Raw genomic sequence first — 19,552 nt, forward strand, 5'->3', positions numbered from 1 at the left:
AGAACTTGAACAGCTACAGGCCGGTGGCTCCGATGAAGACCCTGGAGCGGCTGTCCTTTCACAGCTTTGTCCCCTGGTGTGCTCATCACTTGGATCCCCTTCAGTTATCCAGAGAGACTTACAATAAGTACAGGGACAGTCCCCCCTGGAGCAATTTTAGGGTTTAGTGTCTTGCTCAGGGACACGATGGTAAGTGGGATTTGAACCTGGATCTTCTAATTCATAGGCGAGTGTGTTATGCACTAGGCTACTACCACCCTAAGTTGGTAGTTGGTGCTGTAATATACCTCCTTCTTTGTTCCCTCTTTCACCTGAAGATTGCTAGATGTACTGTATATTTACAACAAAATTTTCAGATTGAAAAGTGTATTTTTAGATTGTACTGTTAGTGTATTTTTTATTCTATTTTGTTGCTACTATGTTCTACTGTCCATTTGCTGTGACAATGCAAATTTCTCACTCGTTGGACAAATAAAGCATTGTTTTATTTTATCTTAATGGCTTGACTCAGTGCTTCCTCTCGAGTGGTTCCATTTTCCCAGGATGGTAGAATCTGCTGTCCCTGTGCTGTCTGGATGTCCAGAGCATGGGACCAGCTGGGCAAGCCGGCAAATGGCAACGCTCTCTGCACGGTCCTCATTATAATATTATCTCGCACATTCACCACTTTTTCCTAGCACATATTCTACATCTGCCACACACGCATTCACATAGTTTTTCTGCACATCACACATTACATTTTTGAAGACAAATATAGTGAATTTACAAAAACAAAAGTTCTTACAGGACACACAGGAGGGGACTCACCGAGGGTGCACACACAGACACACCATTCACACACCACACACTCCAGTCCACCTAATGTACATGACCTTGGACGACGGGAGGAAACCAGAGACATCTGGAGAAACCCTGCACCAACAAATGATGTTTATTGCATTTCAACAAAATCTAGCCACTGAACACTACTGACAATATGACTCTGTGTATTTAACTCTCAAAATAATTAACTATATTCTATCATTTATAAAACATTTCAAACATTCAGACATGAGTAATATTTGATCTCAGGTTATACCCCAAATGCAAGCAAAGCAGCAAAATGTTATGCTTACTCTATAAATGACAGTTTATTTCCATATTAATTAACTAGCTACAATAACATGACAGTTGCATAAAAAGCATATTATAATATCTACAATTCCTAAAAGCTTTTGTTACATTCTATCCTATGTATTTACATTTTACTGAACCTTTCCAAGTGTGATGCTTCTAATCAGGCTGCTGACTTGCCGTGATATCAAGAGCGACTGGGCCACTAAAAGTGAATCCCAGATAGAAGGTCACATTTTCATTGCCATGGGGAACAGAACCAGGGTTAAGAGGTGGAATACTAAACTTCCTCTTTTTAGGGCCCTCAAGGTAGACAGTTCCATCCTCGGTCCAGCCAGACACACGCTTCAGTCTTTCGGCTATTTCAGGCTTCTTCCATACCTCTCCAGTAAACCACTTTATTCTCCTTTCTGGCAATGACAGCTTTTCTGACTGTGGCACTTTACTCTTGTGGACAATTTTGTTCAACCCAGTTCCATTGCTTAAGAAGAAGTGGGTGTAGATCCTCTGTTTTCTCTGGGGAATGTCCTTCATCTTCTTCCAGTACCCTTGACGGAGAGCTTCAACAGCTGAGAGCACTTCTTCATACTTGCTCTCCCTCTCATTTGTATCATCATGCTCTCCGGGCCAGAAGAGCAATGTGATCAAGAACAGGGCACTTGGAAAACACAGACATTTCTCACCTGGAAATTGTCGGCTAAGTTTCTGAAGGTTTTGCAGAGAAACCACCTTATGGCTCTGAGGTTTGCAGCAGCTTAGAGCAATGTGAGATGCTATACAATTTACAATGTCTGTCTGGCTCATGTTTGCTTGCAGTGGATTACCAGGATATAAAGAAATTATTTCTTCAAGTACTTGGTCCTTCTGCTCAGCCAGGAGTGAGAAGATTGTGGTTATAGTTCCTCCCCCAAGTTGAAAAATCCTCATGCGTTTCATGATGGGAGTCAGACTGGCTGAATTTGAATGACTGGCTTTGGGAGAAACATCACCGAAGTACTTTCCATACACATAGGACTTGGAAACCAGCCATTGCTTTGGATACTTTATTTCAGGAGATTCTACTGTGTTTTCCTCTTCAGTATTTAAGTCTGTCTGAAAATAACTTAAGTCCTCTGATATCCATTCTAGTGCTTTGAGGATCAATGGCTGAAGATTTTTTAGTTTCTCATGGAAATGCTCCCATGGTTTCTTGACAGACTCAGGAATGTAGTCGGTGAGCAGATATTTCTGGCATTCTGAAGGTTTAGAGACATTACTTGAAAAGATGTGCAATGAAAAAATGAGCTTTAACAAGTTGCATCCGACCTCAACTGCTCCAAAAAATCCTGAACTATTCATGGTTTCTCGCTCAGCAATTGCTGCTTCCTCACATTTGCAGAAGCATTCCATGGCTTCAAGTGCTGTTTCTACAGCATCTGCTGTGTTTTCTGGTGTCTTGTAGGCAATCTTTTCTATTGTTTTACATTTGGCATTGAACCACCGACTATAAACCCGGCCCTTTGTGTCAAGGATGTAGGAGTTGGTTGTCAGTTTAGCTGCTGCAATTTCTGCCCAATATTTTGCCTCCTCATAATGGTCATGCCTGTAATTGAGGCGTGCAAGCTGTTGAGCGAAGAACGGATCATCACTGAAACGCTTGTAGGCTTCTTTGAGCAGCTTGACTGCCTTGTCATGGCTTTCATTTTTTATCACCTGCTCAATGAGTGGGGAGAAAAAGCTGTCAGATTCATCACCCTTGCTTATTCTACAGCGCCTTATAAACAGGGCTCGGAGAAACTTCACATAATCATCTTTTCCAAACCTGTGTTCAAACAGCACATCTTCATGAAGGAGCTGGACTGCTAATTGACTTTGCTGATTCGGGTCTTCCAAGAGCTGTTGGAGGATTTCCTTTGCAACCAAGGTGTTAATGATTCTGATGCCTTCAATGTATGTCAAGTCATCCCTCAAATGCACAAAGACAAGTCTTGCTTGCTCACTCAGTGAGTTCTCAAAGGCGTGTTGACGAAATCGTTCCATACGGATCCTAAGTGCAAGCAGAGCTTCACAGTGGGACAGAGGGATGAAAGAGTTCTGCACATAAGAGTTGAGCAATGCCACATAGAGAATGAGACGAGTATCAAGTGCTGCACGATCAATTCCTTGAAGCAAACCTTTCACAAACTTCTGAACATACTCATGATTGTATCCTTCGCTCATCAAGACAAACGTTAGGATAAACTCTGGTTTGTATTGTTTTTCGAGCATCTCACGTTTCTGAGCAAAACACTCCTTCTCACGATCTGAGAGTCTGTGAGTCACTGCAACGTTTGTTAATGGTGACATTTTGCACATCTTTTGAGGGTTAAGGGACATCCTACAGCTGAGCAAAATGAAACACAGGGTTCCATGTACAATTCTCTTGGAGTTGATGGCAACTTCCAATTCATTCTTTAAGTCATTAAGGAACTCAGAGTCACAGTCTTCAATGAGCAAGAGAACTGGAAGACATTTTTGAGTGTCTTTTTCATCATACTCTCTGAATGTAATTGCATGTTCACACACAACGACAGCAAAATTCGATGCCGAGTATGATGGCTTCACAACCGCACACCTCAGATTTTTCCGATTGTTCCACAGCACCTGTCTCGCCACGGTGCTTCCCCCACTGACTGGTTCATGGTATACATTGATGATTTTTACAGGTGCTTGCTCTGCATGGCCAGGAAGGTAGCCTGTGAGAATGTTAGATATTTCTCGATAAGCATCCCTTTGAATAACTTCGCCAACATTCTTTCTGTCAGCAAGCCAGAAGTTCAGCCATCTAACTCGTCCTCCTCGATAAAAGTGGCTTTCAATGTTTTCTTTCTCAGCCTCTACAAACTCTTGGATTGTTTCATCACAGTGGTTGAGACTCAGGATTTCAAGGGAAGAAATTCTTTCTTCATCTCTGGTCTGCAAGATGCACATTCCTTTCATAAATGTGGGCAACTGCTTGGTGTTTCTGGAAGTGACAGACTGGACACTCTGTAAAGTGGCATTCACGTGGCTCATTTTCATCCCCACAACACTTGAACGGTCAACCACATCCTTATCACATGACCCTTCAGCAAAACTCTGCCATTTTGTAAAGTTCTCTTCTGATTCTGAGATACAAATGATGTCTTCGTGACCTTCCATGTCAGTGAAGAACTCACAGAAGGTATGAAGAAGGGGTTTCTCAACTGGAGCTGTGAGGAGGAAGAGTACCAAAAATGTGCCTTTTGGCAAAATCTGTTTGCAGATCAATGACACACACTCCCTAAGGAGGGTCACTTTGGTTCTGATCCATGTCATTTCATCAGTCGGTGGTTCATTTCCTTTGAAATCATTCCGACCATTGCAAAATATCCAGCTAGTTTGTTCAAACAAGTGCAAGTGACACTGAAAGTCAGCAATGCTCATGTGACTTGGCATTTTGTAGTTCTGCAAAAAATGCAGGTTTGCAGCATGATACTGAAGGTATTCACGGCAGAATCCTGTGATGTTGGAATCCGGATCAAAGTCAAAGACACAGAAAATCTTCATGTTGAGTAAGAATTCGATGTTGCTCAGATCTTCTTTTGTCATTTTATTTGTAACAAGAATGAACCATTTCTCTTTTTCAATTATTTTCTTTCCACATGTGACAAGCATGGTGAGTTTTCTTCCAAGATCTTGGGAAATTGCTGGAGTGTTGACAAAAGCCGAGTGCTCAGCCTCCTCTCTTCGGGCATCTCGGTCCCGGACTCTTTGGTAAAATACATTCTGATCTTCCACGGGCTCAGTTTTGGAGCCTACCCTCCAATATATAGTAGCTTTCTCCAATTCCACTTTGTTGGATGTCTCTTTAAAGTTAGGCAGCTTGATAGAGTAGACTCTGTTCTTCACAATGATTATTTTTGGCTCAATGTCCACCTCCACCACGTACCTCTTCTCCTCACATTTCACAGCTCCTACATTAACTTCAACAAACTGTGGAGGACGTATGCACTGTCGTGCATCATCTGCATCCTTGGAAAAGCATCTTTCTATGTAATCTAGAGCATCAACATAGATGTCCCTTTCCAGCACTGGAATGCCAGTGATCTCTCCATGCACATGACCAGCATCACCCCTACTGTCCATCACACCAAAATGTATTGTGCCATTTGATCGAACGTTCATACAACCAGCAGCAAATTTGAGGACTTCTTTGGCAAATTTTGCCTGTAATCTTGTACGGTCTAATTGAACTGCATTAACAAGAGATTTGTACTCATGACAAGGTTCAATAAGATCAATTATGCCAGATTCAGGCTGTAGAACATTGTGTTTGATGTAAGTCCAACTAATGCCATCTGTACCAAACGGCCGAGGTCGACAGTCCCTTTTAAAAGTTGACGCAGAGTCAACTTTTTCTTTTTCTGTATCTCTTTTGGGCCTTGTCTGGCTATGTACATCACCTGTTACTGGCTTGTTATTTGCGTTGCATGGCTGTTTTTCCTGGAGTTTTTTGGACCTCTGGCGTGATGCTATCAGTTCATTCCTTTTATTTATTACCAGCAGAGTTGGGCCAGATTTCATTTCAAAGTTTGTTTTCAAGTCATCCTTAGTCAGAGCAAGAAGGACTTGGCCATCCACTTCCTCTTTCAGAAATCTGTCAGTGTACTCCTCTTTCACACCTATGGACTTCAGCCAGGAATTGACCAACTCAACTGTCCATTTTTCAATGGGCAGGTGGTCAAATTCTTCTGCTGTAGGGTTTAATGACATTTATGTTAAATTATATTATTATACAAATATTTAGTTACTGAGATGAAAATAATGAACAATGCAACCACTTACTCATTGTTTGAGTTGGCTCATTAACACCTGAAGCTGTCTTTTGAATGTGTACCTAATAAATAAAATACATAATTATTAGTCAGAGAATTTAGCACAAGTGTTACGTGTGATGTCATGGGCACTTATTGGTTTGTTTTTGCTTTGTTCTCTTCCCCAGGCTCCTTATTATTAGTGTTAAGGCCTGGTCTGTGCATGTGCTCAGCACCACCATGCGTTACGTGTGCTTGTGTGAGCGTTCTGTGCTAAAATCCATGCATTATAAGCTAGCAAAGCTATGCATCCCTGTGTTCAAGTCAGCCTCCAAACAAAGGTTAAACGTAAGAACTATAATACAGGATTTTAAAATGGCCAAATATAATCAAAACATTTGTTTAGCCTTACCCTCGACAGTAATGTAAAAGAGTTTTTTGTGATTTATTTAATTTTGTAGAATATTATATTTTGAAAGCACTGGGCATTTCAGGTTGTTATAAGTAGTTTGTATGTTTCACTTTGAATTTAAACATTTCACTACTAGTAAATTGTATGCGACTTTTCATTGATATACAAGCAAGTGCCCTTTATCATATCGCAATCGCATATCGCAATACTGACCTCAATAATCGCAATATGTCTTTTTCCCCAAATCGTGCAGCCCTAAATTCTGGGAACGATTACCCCCCTGGCCAGGAAGGGTAGCTTTCCCACTCTGCAGTGCTAGGAGTAATTCCTTGAAGTTACTTTTTAAAAGATTAAAAGTGTGAAAAGAAGTCTCAGAAGGGAGAAGATTTTTTTTTTTGGAGCGACGCGGGCCTGGGAGAACATTTTGAATGCTTTCCTGGCACGCCCACAATGTGGCCTGAATGGCCAATCACAAGTGTGAATTTTTGGTGGGGGAAACTTCCTTTGTCTTGGTTTTACAAGCCATAGGAATTTTTATTGCTGACCCAGAGAGAAACTGCAGTTCACTGCCATTACAATTTCTACCTTGTAGAAATTGTATGATGCATTTTGTGATCACATAGTATGCATCACTGTTTCAGTAGTAAAGAGATGTTCCTTCTGATACCAAGAAAGGGACCTTTAGGAGGTAGGAAGGTGGAGATGCACTTATACACTTAATTATAGGTAATTACCTAAAGCAAAATAGAAAGTTGTAACTAGTATAATTCATACAAGGGAACGTACACACAATGCATGCATATACGGGATCCACTTATAATCGCATATTCCTAGCACAAGATACAGAAAATGTGTTTAAGTGTGTGCGTGATTGTGTATCTGATTTTAACCATCCCACTTGGTGAGCAGTGGGCAGCCATGAAAGGCATCTGGGGAGCAGTGTGTGGGGACATACAGTAACACAGCTTATCGGTTTCACGACTATTCAGTGAACAGTCATTTCAAATACTGTGCACGATCTGTTACATGTTCTCTGAATGACACTACACAGTGTAAGGCATGGAAGGTTCTTACTGTGAGCAACACGGAAATGAGGTAACGTGACTCCTATATATTACGCTGGAGAACAGCTGCCAACTGCTCAGTCATTGATTGATGCACGCCATTCGACTCGGCTCCGAAAACCTTCAACCCAGTAAGACCGTACCTGTCCTCTCTGTTCTCCTGATCCACGAACTCCTTCCTGTCGCCCTGTCCTGCCCTGTCTTGTGTCTTAAAATGCGAACGACAACATCAGTGTGGTGTTGCGGCTCGCGCCGTCCACGTTCGCAGATAAACGCGGAGGAACTTACCTGCCTCCCTGCGTCCCGCCACACCGAGGTCTCTCATCTCCTCCTACACGTCTCTCTCGTTCTGGTCCCGGTTCGCGTGACGCTTACTTTATTGTTGGTTGATCAGGTTTGCTCTTGGGTGGCTCCTGGTGGTAAAGTGGCAGAGGAAAAGTCTTCTGGAGGAAGAAAATAAGTTGCATGGTAAAGCACAGCAGGAAGAGGCATACTCTGCTCTGTTCTTATTCTGCTGCTCGCTGCTCTTCTCTAAGATGGCTACAGGATACCAACTTTATGTCTGGCAAGACCACACCTTAGATCCTGATCTGTGGCAGGACCGGGGTCAATTTTCCACACCGCCCCCAAGAAGAAGCTCTTTAGTCCTTAGAGAGGTTGTTGTTTTATGAGTGAAAGTGAAGTGATAACGCAGCACACAGTTACACAATGAAATGTGTCCTCTGCTTTTAACCATCACCCTTGGTGAGAAGTGGGCAGCCATGACAGGCGTCCGGGGTGCAGTGTGTGGCACCATGGCAGATCGAGACTCGAACCTTCCGTAACCGCTAGGCCACCACTGCCCAAAGGGGTTCGCTTTGGGGGAATTTGAATGTAATTTGGATTTCTCTACAATTTGATATGGAAAAAATAACTTGGATAATTTTTCTGCCATATTGCCCAGCCCTATTTCAGAGAGAGTGGTGATACTGACACCAATGTAATCCTCAGAGTCTTCACTTTAAAATGGCGTACTGTTTGCAGTTTTTGTGCAAAAAAAAAAAAAAGAGTTGCTTTTGTCAGACATGCACCTGCAGAGTTTTTGCTTGTTTGCATGTGTGACATAGGAATTGTGTTCAGTTTAAGTAGATTTTATTCATTTGTGCCTCTGGTCAGACTTCAGCACATTATGATGATAAGCGATTATATAAACAAATTAGTACATGTTTAGTGGGTGTTTAAATCATATAAAGTGAAAGTGCTCTGTGCTGCCATGCGTGTTGTTTCCTGAGAGCTCAGCTTCGCTTGATTGCTGCATAATGGATCTTTGTTAACAGTGTTAACAGTGAACAGTGATATAACATTACCCATTAGACATTGTGCATTGCTGCCGTAATCAAAAAATTGCGAAGAAAGGGGGGCCAGGTGGTTTGCATGTAATATAAATTATTGTAGGATGCTATATTCACCGTTCTACTTTACAACTAAGGCATTTAGGTCCAAGGTGTTTAGGTTAACGGGTGTTCAAAATGGCTCTGTTTTGGCGGGCAGGGCGTTCAAGATCAGTAGCAGTCTAATTACTGTACGTTATGTGCTTCGGAGATCTGCATCTTCACATTACACATCCTCGTCTGTATCACCCTCTTTATCATACAGACCTATAACTAGAATGTTTACTCATTTGATGCATACATTTCTGGGTGGTAGTAGCCTAGTGGGTAACACACTCGCCTATGAACCAGAAGACCCGGGTTCGAATCCCACTTACTACCATTGTGTCCCTGAGCAAGACACTTAACCCTAAATTGCTCCAGGGAGACTGTCCCTGTAATACTGATTGTAAGTCGCTCTGGATAAGGGCGTCTGATAAATGCTGTAAATGTAAATGTAAATGTAAATACACACATCAGTGCAGTAACAATATGTGCATTTATAGTACGGTACAGGGCAAAATGGGAATAAAGTATATATTTACCAGCACAATGTCCCCATGTCGGTCAGAACACAGGTACTATATGAAGTTGATCACAGATATTTACTGCCATAATTAAACACTTGAAATTAACTTAATTTTCAGCAGATTGCCTGACACAATAACGAAGATGGATGTGTAACATTTAAAAGAGGCAAAGTCTTAAAAGATGTAGAAAGAAGGGAGAAGTTTCGGTTACTCACTTGAAACGATATTCAGTCAGTAAGATATCCATCTCTCTATGTCTCCGCCCGTGCTTTATTGTGTGGTTTTTATAAGTTTCGTTTCCTCCGTGCTCAGGGTCTAACGGTGCTGGCTTTCAGTCACGTGGTTGAAATGAGTAGGTCTCGGGAGGAAAGCGCTGCAAACAGTCCGTACTGTGTGGATTTAGACCCAGTGTGGACAATAAATTACAGAAAATTCGTGAAGACGAATGAGGATAGCAGCATTAGAGTGAACTCATGTTTTGAATAAGAACATAAAAACTACTGACAGCGAGAGATAAGCTGTTATATGAGGGGCCGTTTAGGAAACATTTCAGACTTTTGTTACCTCATACCGTTAAGCGTTCCTTTAAAAACAAAAAAGACGACATCCTTACATTTCCCTATAACAAGCTACATTTGGTGCGTACCAGAACCTTTTAGGAATAAAATGGCATGTCTTCGGTCGTTTCATGATAATAAAGTTTTTTTTTGCCGACCCTGACAAGTGAGTGTCCGGCGTGGTCATGTACCCCGCAACAGGTGTTCTGTCATTTCATCCTACTTATCGAAACGTCCTACCAAACATGCTGCCACCGCACGGTTTTCAAAGTTTACATGGAGTGGTTTAAGGAAAAGACGGTACGTGCAGCACCAAATACTTGTGTTTCTGAGCTATCAGAACATGCCTTTTTGGACTATAAATTGTCATAATTCATATTCATACAGGTAAAACACTGGTGGTAGTACAATCTGATGGGTGTTTGTCAGCTATCACAACATAATACTTGTGGTTTATGGACAGTATAATAGTATAATTATTATTAGAAACAAGTTGCATATCGCATTTTTACAGCAAGCAGGAACAGTCGCCATAAAAATATGCTGCGGTAGGAAATTCTGACAAGGTAGGACAATCCGACAGAACACCTGCAGGATGAGCGGGACACGGGCGGCTCTGATCGGGAGAGCGGAGATCGCGCAGCTGCTCGACGTCGCGGAGTTGATTTCCCGCTTGGAGGCCGTCATGGGCGAGTTCTCCCAGCGCGGTGCCGGCCTGGTCCAGCCGGTTCGGTCTGTGGTGCCTTTACAGAAACACGGCGGGTACAGAACCTCGGTCGCGGTCTCTCTTAAGGAAAAACGTCCGTTCGTTTAAAAACAGTTTTATTGTCCATTTAAAGCTCAAGGAGTGAAACTTTCATACAGATTTCTGGGACTAATGCCGGCGTATCTGGCGCATGAAGACATTTTATGCACAAAAATGGTGGCGTTTTACCAGAGAGAACAGGGCTCCAGTTTACCCACGACCCAGGCCACCGTCCTGCTCTTTGACCCCGTGAGTGGAGTTGTTTCCGCGGTGAGTCCTGACGTCGTGCCGATCTAGTTCATGGACTAGTATTTAAATAATTGACAACACTTTGCTATGTCGAAGGAGAGCAGAAATCTACTCTAGAGGCTCCATTTGTTCCCCGAGATGGATCCGCGTACCAGTTTACTGCATGTACAGTACAGGACAACAATTTGGACACACCTTCTCATTCAATGTGTTTTCTTTATTTTCATGACCATGTACATTGGTAGATTCTCACTGAAGGCATCAAAACTATGAATGAACACAGTCACCGGAACTGAAGCCAATCTAGATGGTTTGGGGTGAGCTGGACCGCAGAGTGAAGGCAAAGGGGCCAACAAGTGCTAAACACCTCTGGGAACTCCTTCAAGACTGTTGGAAAAGCATTTCAGGTGACGACCTCTTGAAGGTCATCGAGAGAATGCCAAGACGGTGCAAAGCAGTAATCAGAGCAAAGAAACTAGAATATAAAACATGTTTTCAGTTATTTCACCTTTTTTTGTTAAGTACATAACTCCGATATAAATGGTCATGAAAATAAAGAAAACACAGAGAAGGTGTGTCCAAACTTTTGGCCTGTACTGTACACCCGAGGGAGGGAGATTTACTGCTCTGGTAGTTCTTGTTGTAAATGTTTGTTAATATTTTTTAATCTGACCGTACTTTGCTCATGTTTCGATTTTATTTATTTACTTTACTCTTAGCATTGACTGTCATTTTTATATTGTTTTGAGACTACAACCAAGCTTTGGTGATACAAATGCAGTTATTTGTCCTGCCGAATAAAGCATTTTTTAATTGAAATTGAATTGAGAGAGAGAGCATCCTGATTGGCCGACTTTTTTAAGTGTGGCCAGACTCTTTTCTCCTGGACTCAATGACCATCTTAAAAAAAAAAAGTTGTTCTGTGCATTCATTGGTCTATGTTATATTCATGCTCATTTTGGTATTCGAGTAAAAGTAATATTCTGTGGTGAATATTCTTTTTTTTCTTTTGGGGGTGTCTGCAGCATGACTTCTTGCTGGTTTTTTTTGCCTGACGACAGGTTGCTTCTGTCTGAATGTTGTTCATCAACCCAGGGTGGAATTAGACAGGAAGCTGGAAGGTAGAACAGAACTATCTCACCTCTGGACCTCCTTTTAAATCGCAGGTCATGGACGGAGAAGTGATCACTGCGAGGCGGACGGCAGCAGTGTCAGCCATTTCTGCTAAAGTAAGGTCCAAATAAGAAACATGCAACTGGACCGAATCATATTCAACCTTGAGCTCATTAACTAGAACAGGAACTTTTTATAATATCTTCGCCTTGTTTTCTCGCCTTTCTTTTACAATCAGCTTTTGATGCCACGTCATGCAGAAATTCTCTGTCTCCTGGGTTCTGGTCACCAAGCCGTCAGCCATTACGAAGTCTTCACACAGGCTTTTACATTTAAAGAAGTAAATGCTGTTTACATTATTCAGTCTTGGTAATATGCACGTAATATGAGAATAATATTTTAGGATTATATATTTTAGGGAGCTGGATATGGTTTTAAAAAGTTTAAAGAATCCAATCTCTGGTGTCCAGAATTGGTCATTTGAAAAGGGTCTCAGGTCTTGTTCACTTCAGCTCAGATGGGGCTTCCATTCTTTTTCTGGTCACACTGTAGCTGTAGGTATAGCTCTGTGGCCGTTCCATGTCACCTGTCTGCGGCAAGACTAGCGGCTTGTGTTTTGTACTGCGCGGGTTGAGGAAATCATAATCTGCCCCCTGACATTTCTGAGATTGTTCAGGATTTTGCGTGTCTACAATCCCCTTCATCTGCAGGTGCGCGTGTGGAGCAGGAGCAAGGAGAGGGCCGAGGAATTTGCCAGGGCAGCTGGGGGTCCGGTGACTGTATGTCCCTCAGTTAAAGAAGCCGTGGAGGGGGCGGATGTCATAGTAACTGCCACCAACGCCAGTGAACCGCTGCTGTTTGGGAAGTGGGTGAAGTCTGGGGCTCATGTGGCAGGTATGACCTTCAAAATAATGCACATTATGCATGTAATGTTTAAGTGAGTGTGTAAAAAATATATACATGGCATCAATAATTTCACATGAAAACTTGTCATTTACTAAACCTTGGTGATGAATATTTTGGTTGTTAATAAAGTAAAAGGTCAGGCTGAACAAAAAAAACAACAACTCATCGGCAGGATCTCTTTATCTCCTCATAGTTCCCAGTACTAGATAGGCGTGATTCTGACTGACAGTAGAACAGCAGGCTTTTGTGCCCTTTTTAAATCATGAATAGATAAATTAGCTTAATGCAATAAAATATACTGAAATTCAAATACGTATCAAATGTCAAATAGTCATAAGTCACTGTCAGTCTTTTCATCACTGCCAAACTATGGCACAGAAAAACATTCATTCATGCTGTGGTGGGACCAAGTGATGAAGTTCGTCTGGAGTTCGTCTGATAGTTTTTAATTATTTGCATGCACTTGAATAAAAAAACAAACAAAAAATAACAATATATTGAGATACGCTAAACACATACAGTACAGACCAAAAGTTTGGACACACCTTCTCATTCAATGTGTTTTCTTTATTTTCATGACCATTTACATTAGTAGATTCTCACTGAAGGCATCAAAACTATGAATGAACACATGTGGAGTTATGTACTTAACAAAAAGTGGAGACCTGGACTCCACAGTCACCGGACCTGAACCCGGTCGAGATGGTTTGGGGTGATCTGGACCGCAGAGTGAAGGCAAAGGGACCAACAAGTGCTAAACACCTCTGGGAACTCCTTCAAGACTGTTGGGAAACCATTTCAGGTGACGACCTCTTGAAGCTCATCGAGAGAATGCCAAGAGTGTTCAAAGCAGGAATCAGAGCAAAGGGCGGCTATTTAGAAGAAACTTGAATATAAAACATGTTTTCAGATATTTCACCTTTTTTTGTTAAGTACGTAACTCCACGTGTTCCTTCATAGTTTTGATGCCTTCAGTAAGAATCTACCGATATAAATGGTCATGAAAATAAAGATGTGTCCGAACTTTTGGCGTGTACTGTATATATATATAACACAACCTATGCTACTTTGAAGTAAATATGATTCAAATGATCAGTTTAATATATTCACATAACATTCTAAAGCTTTTGGGTCAGAAACCAAGAAACATTGGATAGTAACCTGGTTCTTTTGTATTAGCAACTAGACCGGTGGAGGTGACAAGAGATTAAAATTTTTCAGCGGTAGGAGCCTGCCGTCCAGACTGGAGGGAGCTGGATGATGACTTGATGCGAGACGCAGTTGTGTATGTAGACAGCAGAGAGGGAGCAGCTGCTGAATCCGGGGATGTTATCTTGTCCGGGGTGAGTCCTGTAACCCCCTCTTTACATGAACACGCTTGCCACCTTCATCTGAGTCGTCACTGATAAACTGGCAATAAATGCTGATACAGAGGGGCTCCGTTACCACTGCAAACCGGGAGGGGGGTTCATGAAGCTGGTGCAGCAAATTAAATTCCTCCAGTTTCCTCAGGTTGGGATTCAGAGGTCAAAGGGTGATCCTGGCTTGCATGACATTCCTCAGCATGCTGGATGTGTCCTTTCCATTTACAAAAAGACATCCAACTCATACATTCTTAAGACTATGACTAAACCACATGGTCAGAAATCTCGGGTTCTAATCTAATCTAAAATCTAATAATCGCTTGTGTGGAAATGAAGTGGATCTCCATGCATTGTTGTCCTCCAGGCGGAAGTGTTTGCGGAGCTGGGCGAAATGATAAATGGATCCATGCCTGCCCAGCGTGACAAAACCACCGTGTTCAAATCTCTGGGTAAAACCCATTTCTCACTTCATAGACATGATTTTAAGCAATAGGGAGACAGTAGCGACCTCTGTTTTAAATGACACAAGTATCCATGTCTGGAAGATTTGGGGTCAGGGATCAAATTGGACTTTTTTTAAATCATCAGCGTCTTTGTTTTTTTGTAGGGGAACGATCAATATTTTAGCAGTGACTGACCGTATTTCACCAAATACCTTTTTATACAGGTATGGGGATACAGGATGCAGTTTCAGCCAAACTTGTGTATGACAAGTGGAAAAGTCAGCAGTGAGTCTACGTCCCACTACAGGACGTCTTCACCCCCTTCTTACCCGGAGAGGGTCACCATACCACAAATAGTTCTGCCCCTATGAGTGAAAACACTGAACAACGTCATGTGTTTGTTTTACAGATTTAACCTTACTACATTGGTCACATGACTATAGTCGGTTGTGAATGGCGATGCTTAGAAAGACCTGGATCAAAAATGAACGGTCATTACCTCAATATTAAACGGTTAAGTGTGGTGTAACTGTATGGTGTGGTGCTGCTTGCTGTACAGTGAAATTCTGCAAACAGAGCACACCAGCACCGATGCCCCAAGTTCATTACACATCAGCGATCAATGTCACATTGAAAAAAAGCTAGTTTCATTCTCAACATCGACAAGTCTTTATTTTTTTTAAAAATAAAAATTGTTTAAGAATGTTTATAACACAAGAACAAGGGGAAAAAAACAGGTAGACAATCTGAGCTCCTTAAACCTTCCTGTGTTCTTAGTTAGTCTACAGTTAACAATACTCAGACTACAGGATCCCCAGAGCTCAGAAAAATCTAAATTAACGTTCATGGGACACATTAAAGCTGTAAGCCTGAAAATGAACAAAAAGACAATATTTGTAAGTTAGATCTTCTGTTGTGGAGGTATATGTTAGTTTTTAACTTCGAGAAGACAAAATGTCTCAGATGTCTTCTGTATGGTAACAGAAAAAGGACGAATCGGGGGATTTTTTCCTCATATCACAACACTTCAAGCTAAGAAGCTACTTCACCGTCAATGTTTCATGTCGCGTCATTTTGTATAGAGGAAGAAAATAAAAACAGAAAATCTACGTGATTCTGTGGCCTGAAATGTCAGTTTTGGCAACACAATTGCACAATTAAATGAAAATGGAGAAGTGAAAAAAATGTATGTTCCTAAAAAAAATAAGGCAGCAAGAATCTCTTAGTGTGGGGGAAATATTCGGGGGGAGGGGGGGCTACTTTACCCTGCCCGCCTCTTCAGCTGTTAACTGTGCAGAACGGAGAGAACGTAGCTCTATGACTGTAATACATGGGAGAGCGACGCCTGGTACGTGTGGAGGTTCCCCAAGTCCACGGGCTCTGATCACAGGAGCAGACACTTCCTCTTCCGCTTCTTCACCGGCGGGGGGCACAGCACTGCCCGGATGGCTTCGTCAAACACCGTCTTCAACCCGCGCTGCGTCAGCGCTGAACACTCCAGATACTTCACCGAACCTGCGGGACGCACAGGCGCCGTTTACTCTATCTGGAGAGAGCTGCCAGCGACTTGCCCCCGGCCCATTCTTAAATATGCACTCATATCGAAAAATGAAGGAGGAGTGCGAAGCCATCAAGACCACAGCATTGGGACAGAGGAAACCAGGGAATCTTACACCCAAATACAAGCTCCTACGTTTCCAGAACTGTCCATGGGTGACTTGTATCTGGATGCCGTTCACGTTCACAATACCTACCGATGTCTTTGGCCATGGCAAGGCCTTGTGGGTAAGTGATTGGTGTGAGCTTCTTCTCCTTCAGCTTTTCAATGGTGTCCTTGTCGTCCCTCAGGTCCAGTTTTGTCCCCACCAGGATGATGGGGGTGTTGGGACAGTGATGCCTGACCTCTGGGTACCACTGTGAAGGACACCAGTTTACAATAGGATTATCTTATTAGTCGACAATCTAATAAATTCGTATCACAAAAAGCGAGTTGAACCGCAAAACAACTATTTTGAATACGTCAAAGCTTGCTCACCTTGGCACGAACATTTTCAAATGAGGCAGGACTCACAAGAGAGAAACAGATGAGGAACACGTCCTGTTCAAGACACACAAGCAGTTAATCGCATTGCCTTATACTTTACGTACGACATAAAAGGACAGAATTGGAGATTAGCCACGGGGAACGGATTATATTCCCATCAGAATATCCTGACCGCTGGCTAAATGTAAAACGAGCAAGAACAAGGTTTCTATAAAAGCATTAAGCAGACATTTACTCGTCTTGAGAGAATCCATGAGCAGGTTTCACCCTAAATAAACTATCTGGCCACTTCTGCATTCTGAACACAAAATCAGGATAACAAACTTCCAAAACATGAAATTTAAATACACAACAACACAAAACGCAACAGAAGCATATTCCACCGTATCCAAGCGAGAAAAGCCAGAAGGCCTACACACAAAGTAGGCAATGAAACGGCATGGTTGGGTGAAATACGAATAAAATATCATATTGTTATGACAATGCTATATTTCATTTGTGTTATACTAGTGAATATTCGGGACTTGCAACAACAGTCCATGAGCAATATTCGACCACACAACCCTCAGTACGCCTGGTACACGACGCGTCGGTGATAGACAGCCTTTTGTCCCAGAACACTGGTCACTCTCACTTGACTTATAGTGGACGACAGAAAAAGAGTGTTTGTCACTGAGAGTTAATAACCAACAGAGGCGTCTTTCACTTCCTCAAATGCAGCTTGAGACGCAAGATCCCACGGCCTGTGTCTGTTCCACTCCACACATTCAATAAAAAAAAAAAAAATAATCTATATATAAAAATAAAAAACGCAAGTCTCTTTATGTCACCAGCAACGATGGAAACGTTGAGTCTTCAAAGGCTGCGAAATAAATGAAATAACGAAATAAATGTACAGCATACCGTCTGAGGATAGGATAAAGGCCGAAGCCTGTCGTAGTCCTCCTGTCCAGCCGTGTCCCAGAGCCCCAGATTCACTGGTTTCCCATCCACCATCACATTGGCGGAGTAGTTGTCAAACCTGAAGAAATTCAGTAACGTTATGGGGGTGACATGTCTGGCTCTGTCTACGTCTTTTGGTGCACCGGTAGTTTGATTTGTGTGGCACCACGTTCTTCTATAAGGAGACATTTACTGGCTTTTGATTCCTAAGTCGGCTCAGTTGGCCCAGCTAAACTGAGCAACAGGAGATGGCTGATAATGTACTCACACTGTTGGAATATACTCTCCAGGGAAGGCGTTGGTGGTGTAGCTGATCAGAAGGCATGTTTTACCCACCGCCCTGACACACAAAGCGACAAACAAAAAAAAAATAATTTAAATGTAAAAAGGTAGTAAAGAAATATAGACTGCAAAGGAACTAAATGGCCCTGTCAGCAAGCGGTGTTTGTGGCTCTTTATCAGTGAAGGATCTTTTTCCGTCTTTCCATTCCTGTAAAGCGACGAGTTAAAGATGTAGAACGATGTGGAAGATGAGGCGTGTTAACCAGTTATTGCACAACATGGTTATTGGTGGCACTTCAAAAGAATACATATCCACTACCCATGATGTCTGTGCCTCATGTTCTCATTCTATTAGATTTTTTCCATATTCAGTTTTATGTAATTACATAACTTTTACTTGGCTATGCACAGTCAGTGCAGGGACGATTCAGGGTGCATTTCACTGTGTGTTGTAACGCTATAACTGTGCATGTGGCAAATAAAGAATCCTGAATTTCTCGGCAGATCCAGTGATCTACCGATTTTACCCAGAGATTTGAACATGGTAGTTTCTCAGCGATTCAGATGTTCTGGCTGGTCCTGGCACGGATCACACAGGTCCTACCAGTGTCATCCGCAGGGACACGCCCAGCCACGAAGATGGGAGGAGCTCCTGCTGTTTCCATCCCTGGTGCAGGAATCATGCTGCCCATGTTTTTTTTTTTTTTGAAAAGCATTTTAACTTCACGTTGAAATATAAACACGTGGCTTCTACACGCAAGTGTAGAAAAGATTGAATGACTGCATAAATATCGAATTGAACGCTGTAAGAACGACATTAATGGCGTGTGGACAGGGACCAGGAACTGGATCAAGAGCGATAAGCAGGGGTAAAAAAAATGGAACCATGTTTAAGCAAAAGTTAGAAGGTAAAAAAATGATACAAAAGAGAAGCAAAACTAAGACGGAGCACGACACCGGCAAGCTGGTGGAACGGGGAGGGCTGAGGATTCAAAAGCAAAGGGACGCGCGGGGCAACAGGTCGAAAAGTAAGAGGAACTCACCCGTCTCCCACGACCACACACTTTATGGCCTGCATCGTCCTCCTCCTCCAACTCGGCCAGCTAACGCACTTTAACGGCTGCTAAATTAGAACGGCCTTCGTAAGGGGTGGCCGCTTCTGCCCGGGACGAGGCCGAGGTGTCCCCGGCTGTCGGGAAAGAGACGGGGCCGCAGGAATCTCGACTTTCCCTCCACACACGGCCACCACCCGAGAGGAGAATCTCTGCGGGGAAGGAGGGGGGCCCTCGCAGCGCCGGACACCGCCGGACACTTCCGGCCCCGCCCACCAAGTAAGGGCGGCAAGCGGATTGGACGGGGACCGTGGGAGTTTCTCGCCGATCTGAGATCAGTCCTGCTGCGTATTCTCACAGAATATCGACGTGTTTTGAACATGGTGCGTGATTTCGGATAAAATGAAGAAGCTCCGAGTAAAAAAAAACCCTTTCGGTCAATATTTTAACTTGGAATTTCTCTGGATGCTTTAAACTTCATTTGTGTCCGCAAATGATTTCCACAGTCTTTTTAAATGAAATGTTATGCTTTCA

General features: G+C 42.6%; 3 protein-coding genes across 4 annotated transcripts; 1 reads left to right on the forward strand and 2 right to left on the reverse strand.

Moving 5' to 3' along the window:
* Positions 1-1,212: 1,212 nt before the first annotated feature.
* Positions 1,213-9,601, reverse strand: samd9l (sterile alpha motif domain containing 9 like). Of its 2 annotated transcripts, XM_028989645.1 has the most exons (4): positions 9,537-9,601; positions 7,671-7,825; positions 5,938-5,989; positions 1,213-5,846 (listed from the first exon to the last, which is right to left on the reverse strand). In XM_028989645.1, exons 3-4 carry the CDS (start codon positions 5,939-5,941, stop codon positions 1,273-1,275), a joined length of 4,578 nt encoding a protein of 1,525 aa, XP_028845478.1. In that variant the 5' UTR covers positions 5,942-5,989; positions 7,671-7,825; positions 9,537-9,601; the 3' UTR covers positions 1,213-1,272. The 2 variants fall into 2 exon arrangements, with proteins under 2 accessions (XP_028845478.1, XP_028845479.1); XM_028989646.1 differs by lacking the exons at positions 7,671-7,825; positions 9,537-9,601 and adding an exon at positions 7,526-7,535.
* An 872-nt stretch (positions 9,602-10,473) lies between these two features.
* Positions 10,474-15,812, forward strand: crym (crystallin, mu). The gene is made up of 8 exons (XM_028988767.1): positions 10,474-10,640; positions 10,743-10,893; positions 12,039-12,101; positions 12,224-12,325; positions 12,696-12,879; positions 14,113-14,234; positions 14,620-14,704; positions 14,923-15,812. The coding sequence occupies exons 1-8, from the start codon at positions 10,474-10,476 to the stop codon at positions 14,985-14,987; spliced, it is 939 nt and encodes a 312-aa protein (XP_028844600.1). The 3' UTR covers positions 14,988-15,812.
* On the reverse strand, positions 15,344-19,274 carry rac1a (Rac family small GTPase 1a). Its single transcript, XM_028988768.1, has 6 exons — positions 19,010-19,274; positions 17,953-18,024; positions 17,646-17,763; positions 16,734-16,796; positions 16,453-16,612; positions 15,344-16,213 (listed from the first exon to the last, which is right to left on the reverse strand). The coding sequence occupies exons 1-6, from the start codon at positions 19,042-19,044 to the stop codon at positions 16,083-16,085; spliced, it is 579 nt and encodes a 192-aa protein (XP_028844601.1). The 5' UTR covers positions 19,045-19,274; the 3' UTR covers positions 15,344-16,082.
* Between the last annotated feature and the right edge of the window lie 278 nt (positions 19,275-19,552).

Source organism: Denticeps clupeoides, chromosome 8 (genome assembly GCF_900700375.1).
Source record: "Denticeps clupeoides chromosome 8, fDenClu1.1, whole genome shotgun sequence".
NCBI classification, from domain to species: Eukaryota; Metazoa; Chordata; class Actinopteri; order Clupeiformes; family Denticipitidae; genus Denticeps; species Denticeps clupeoides.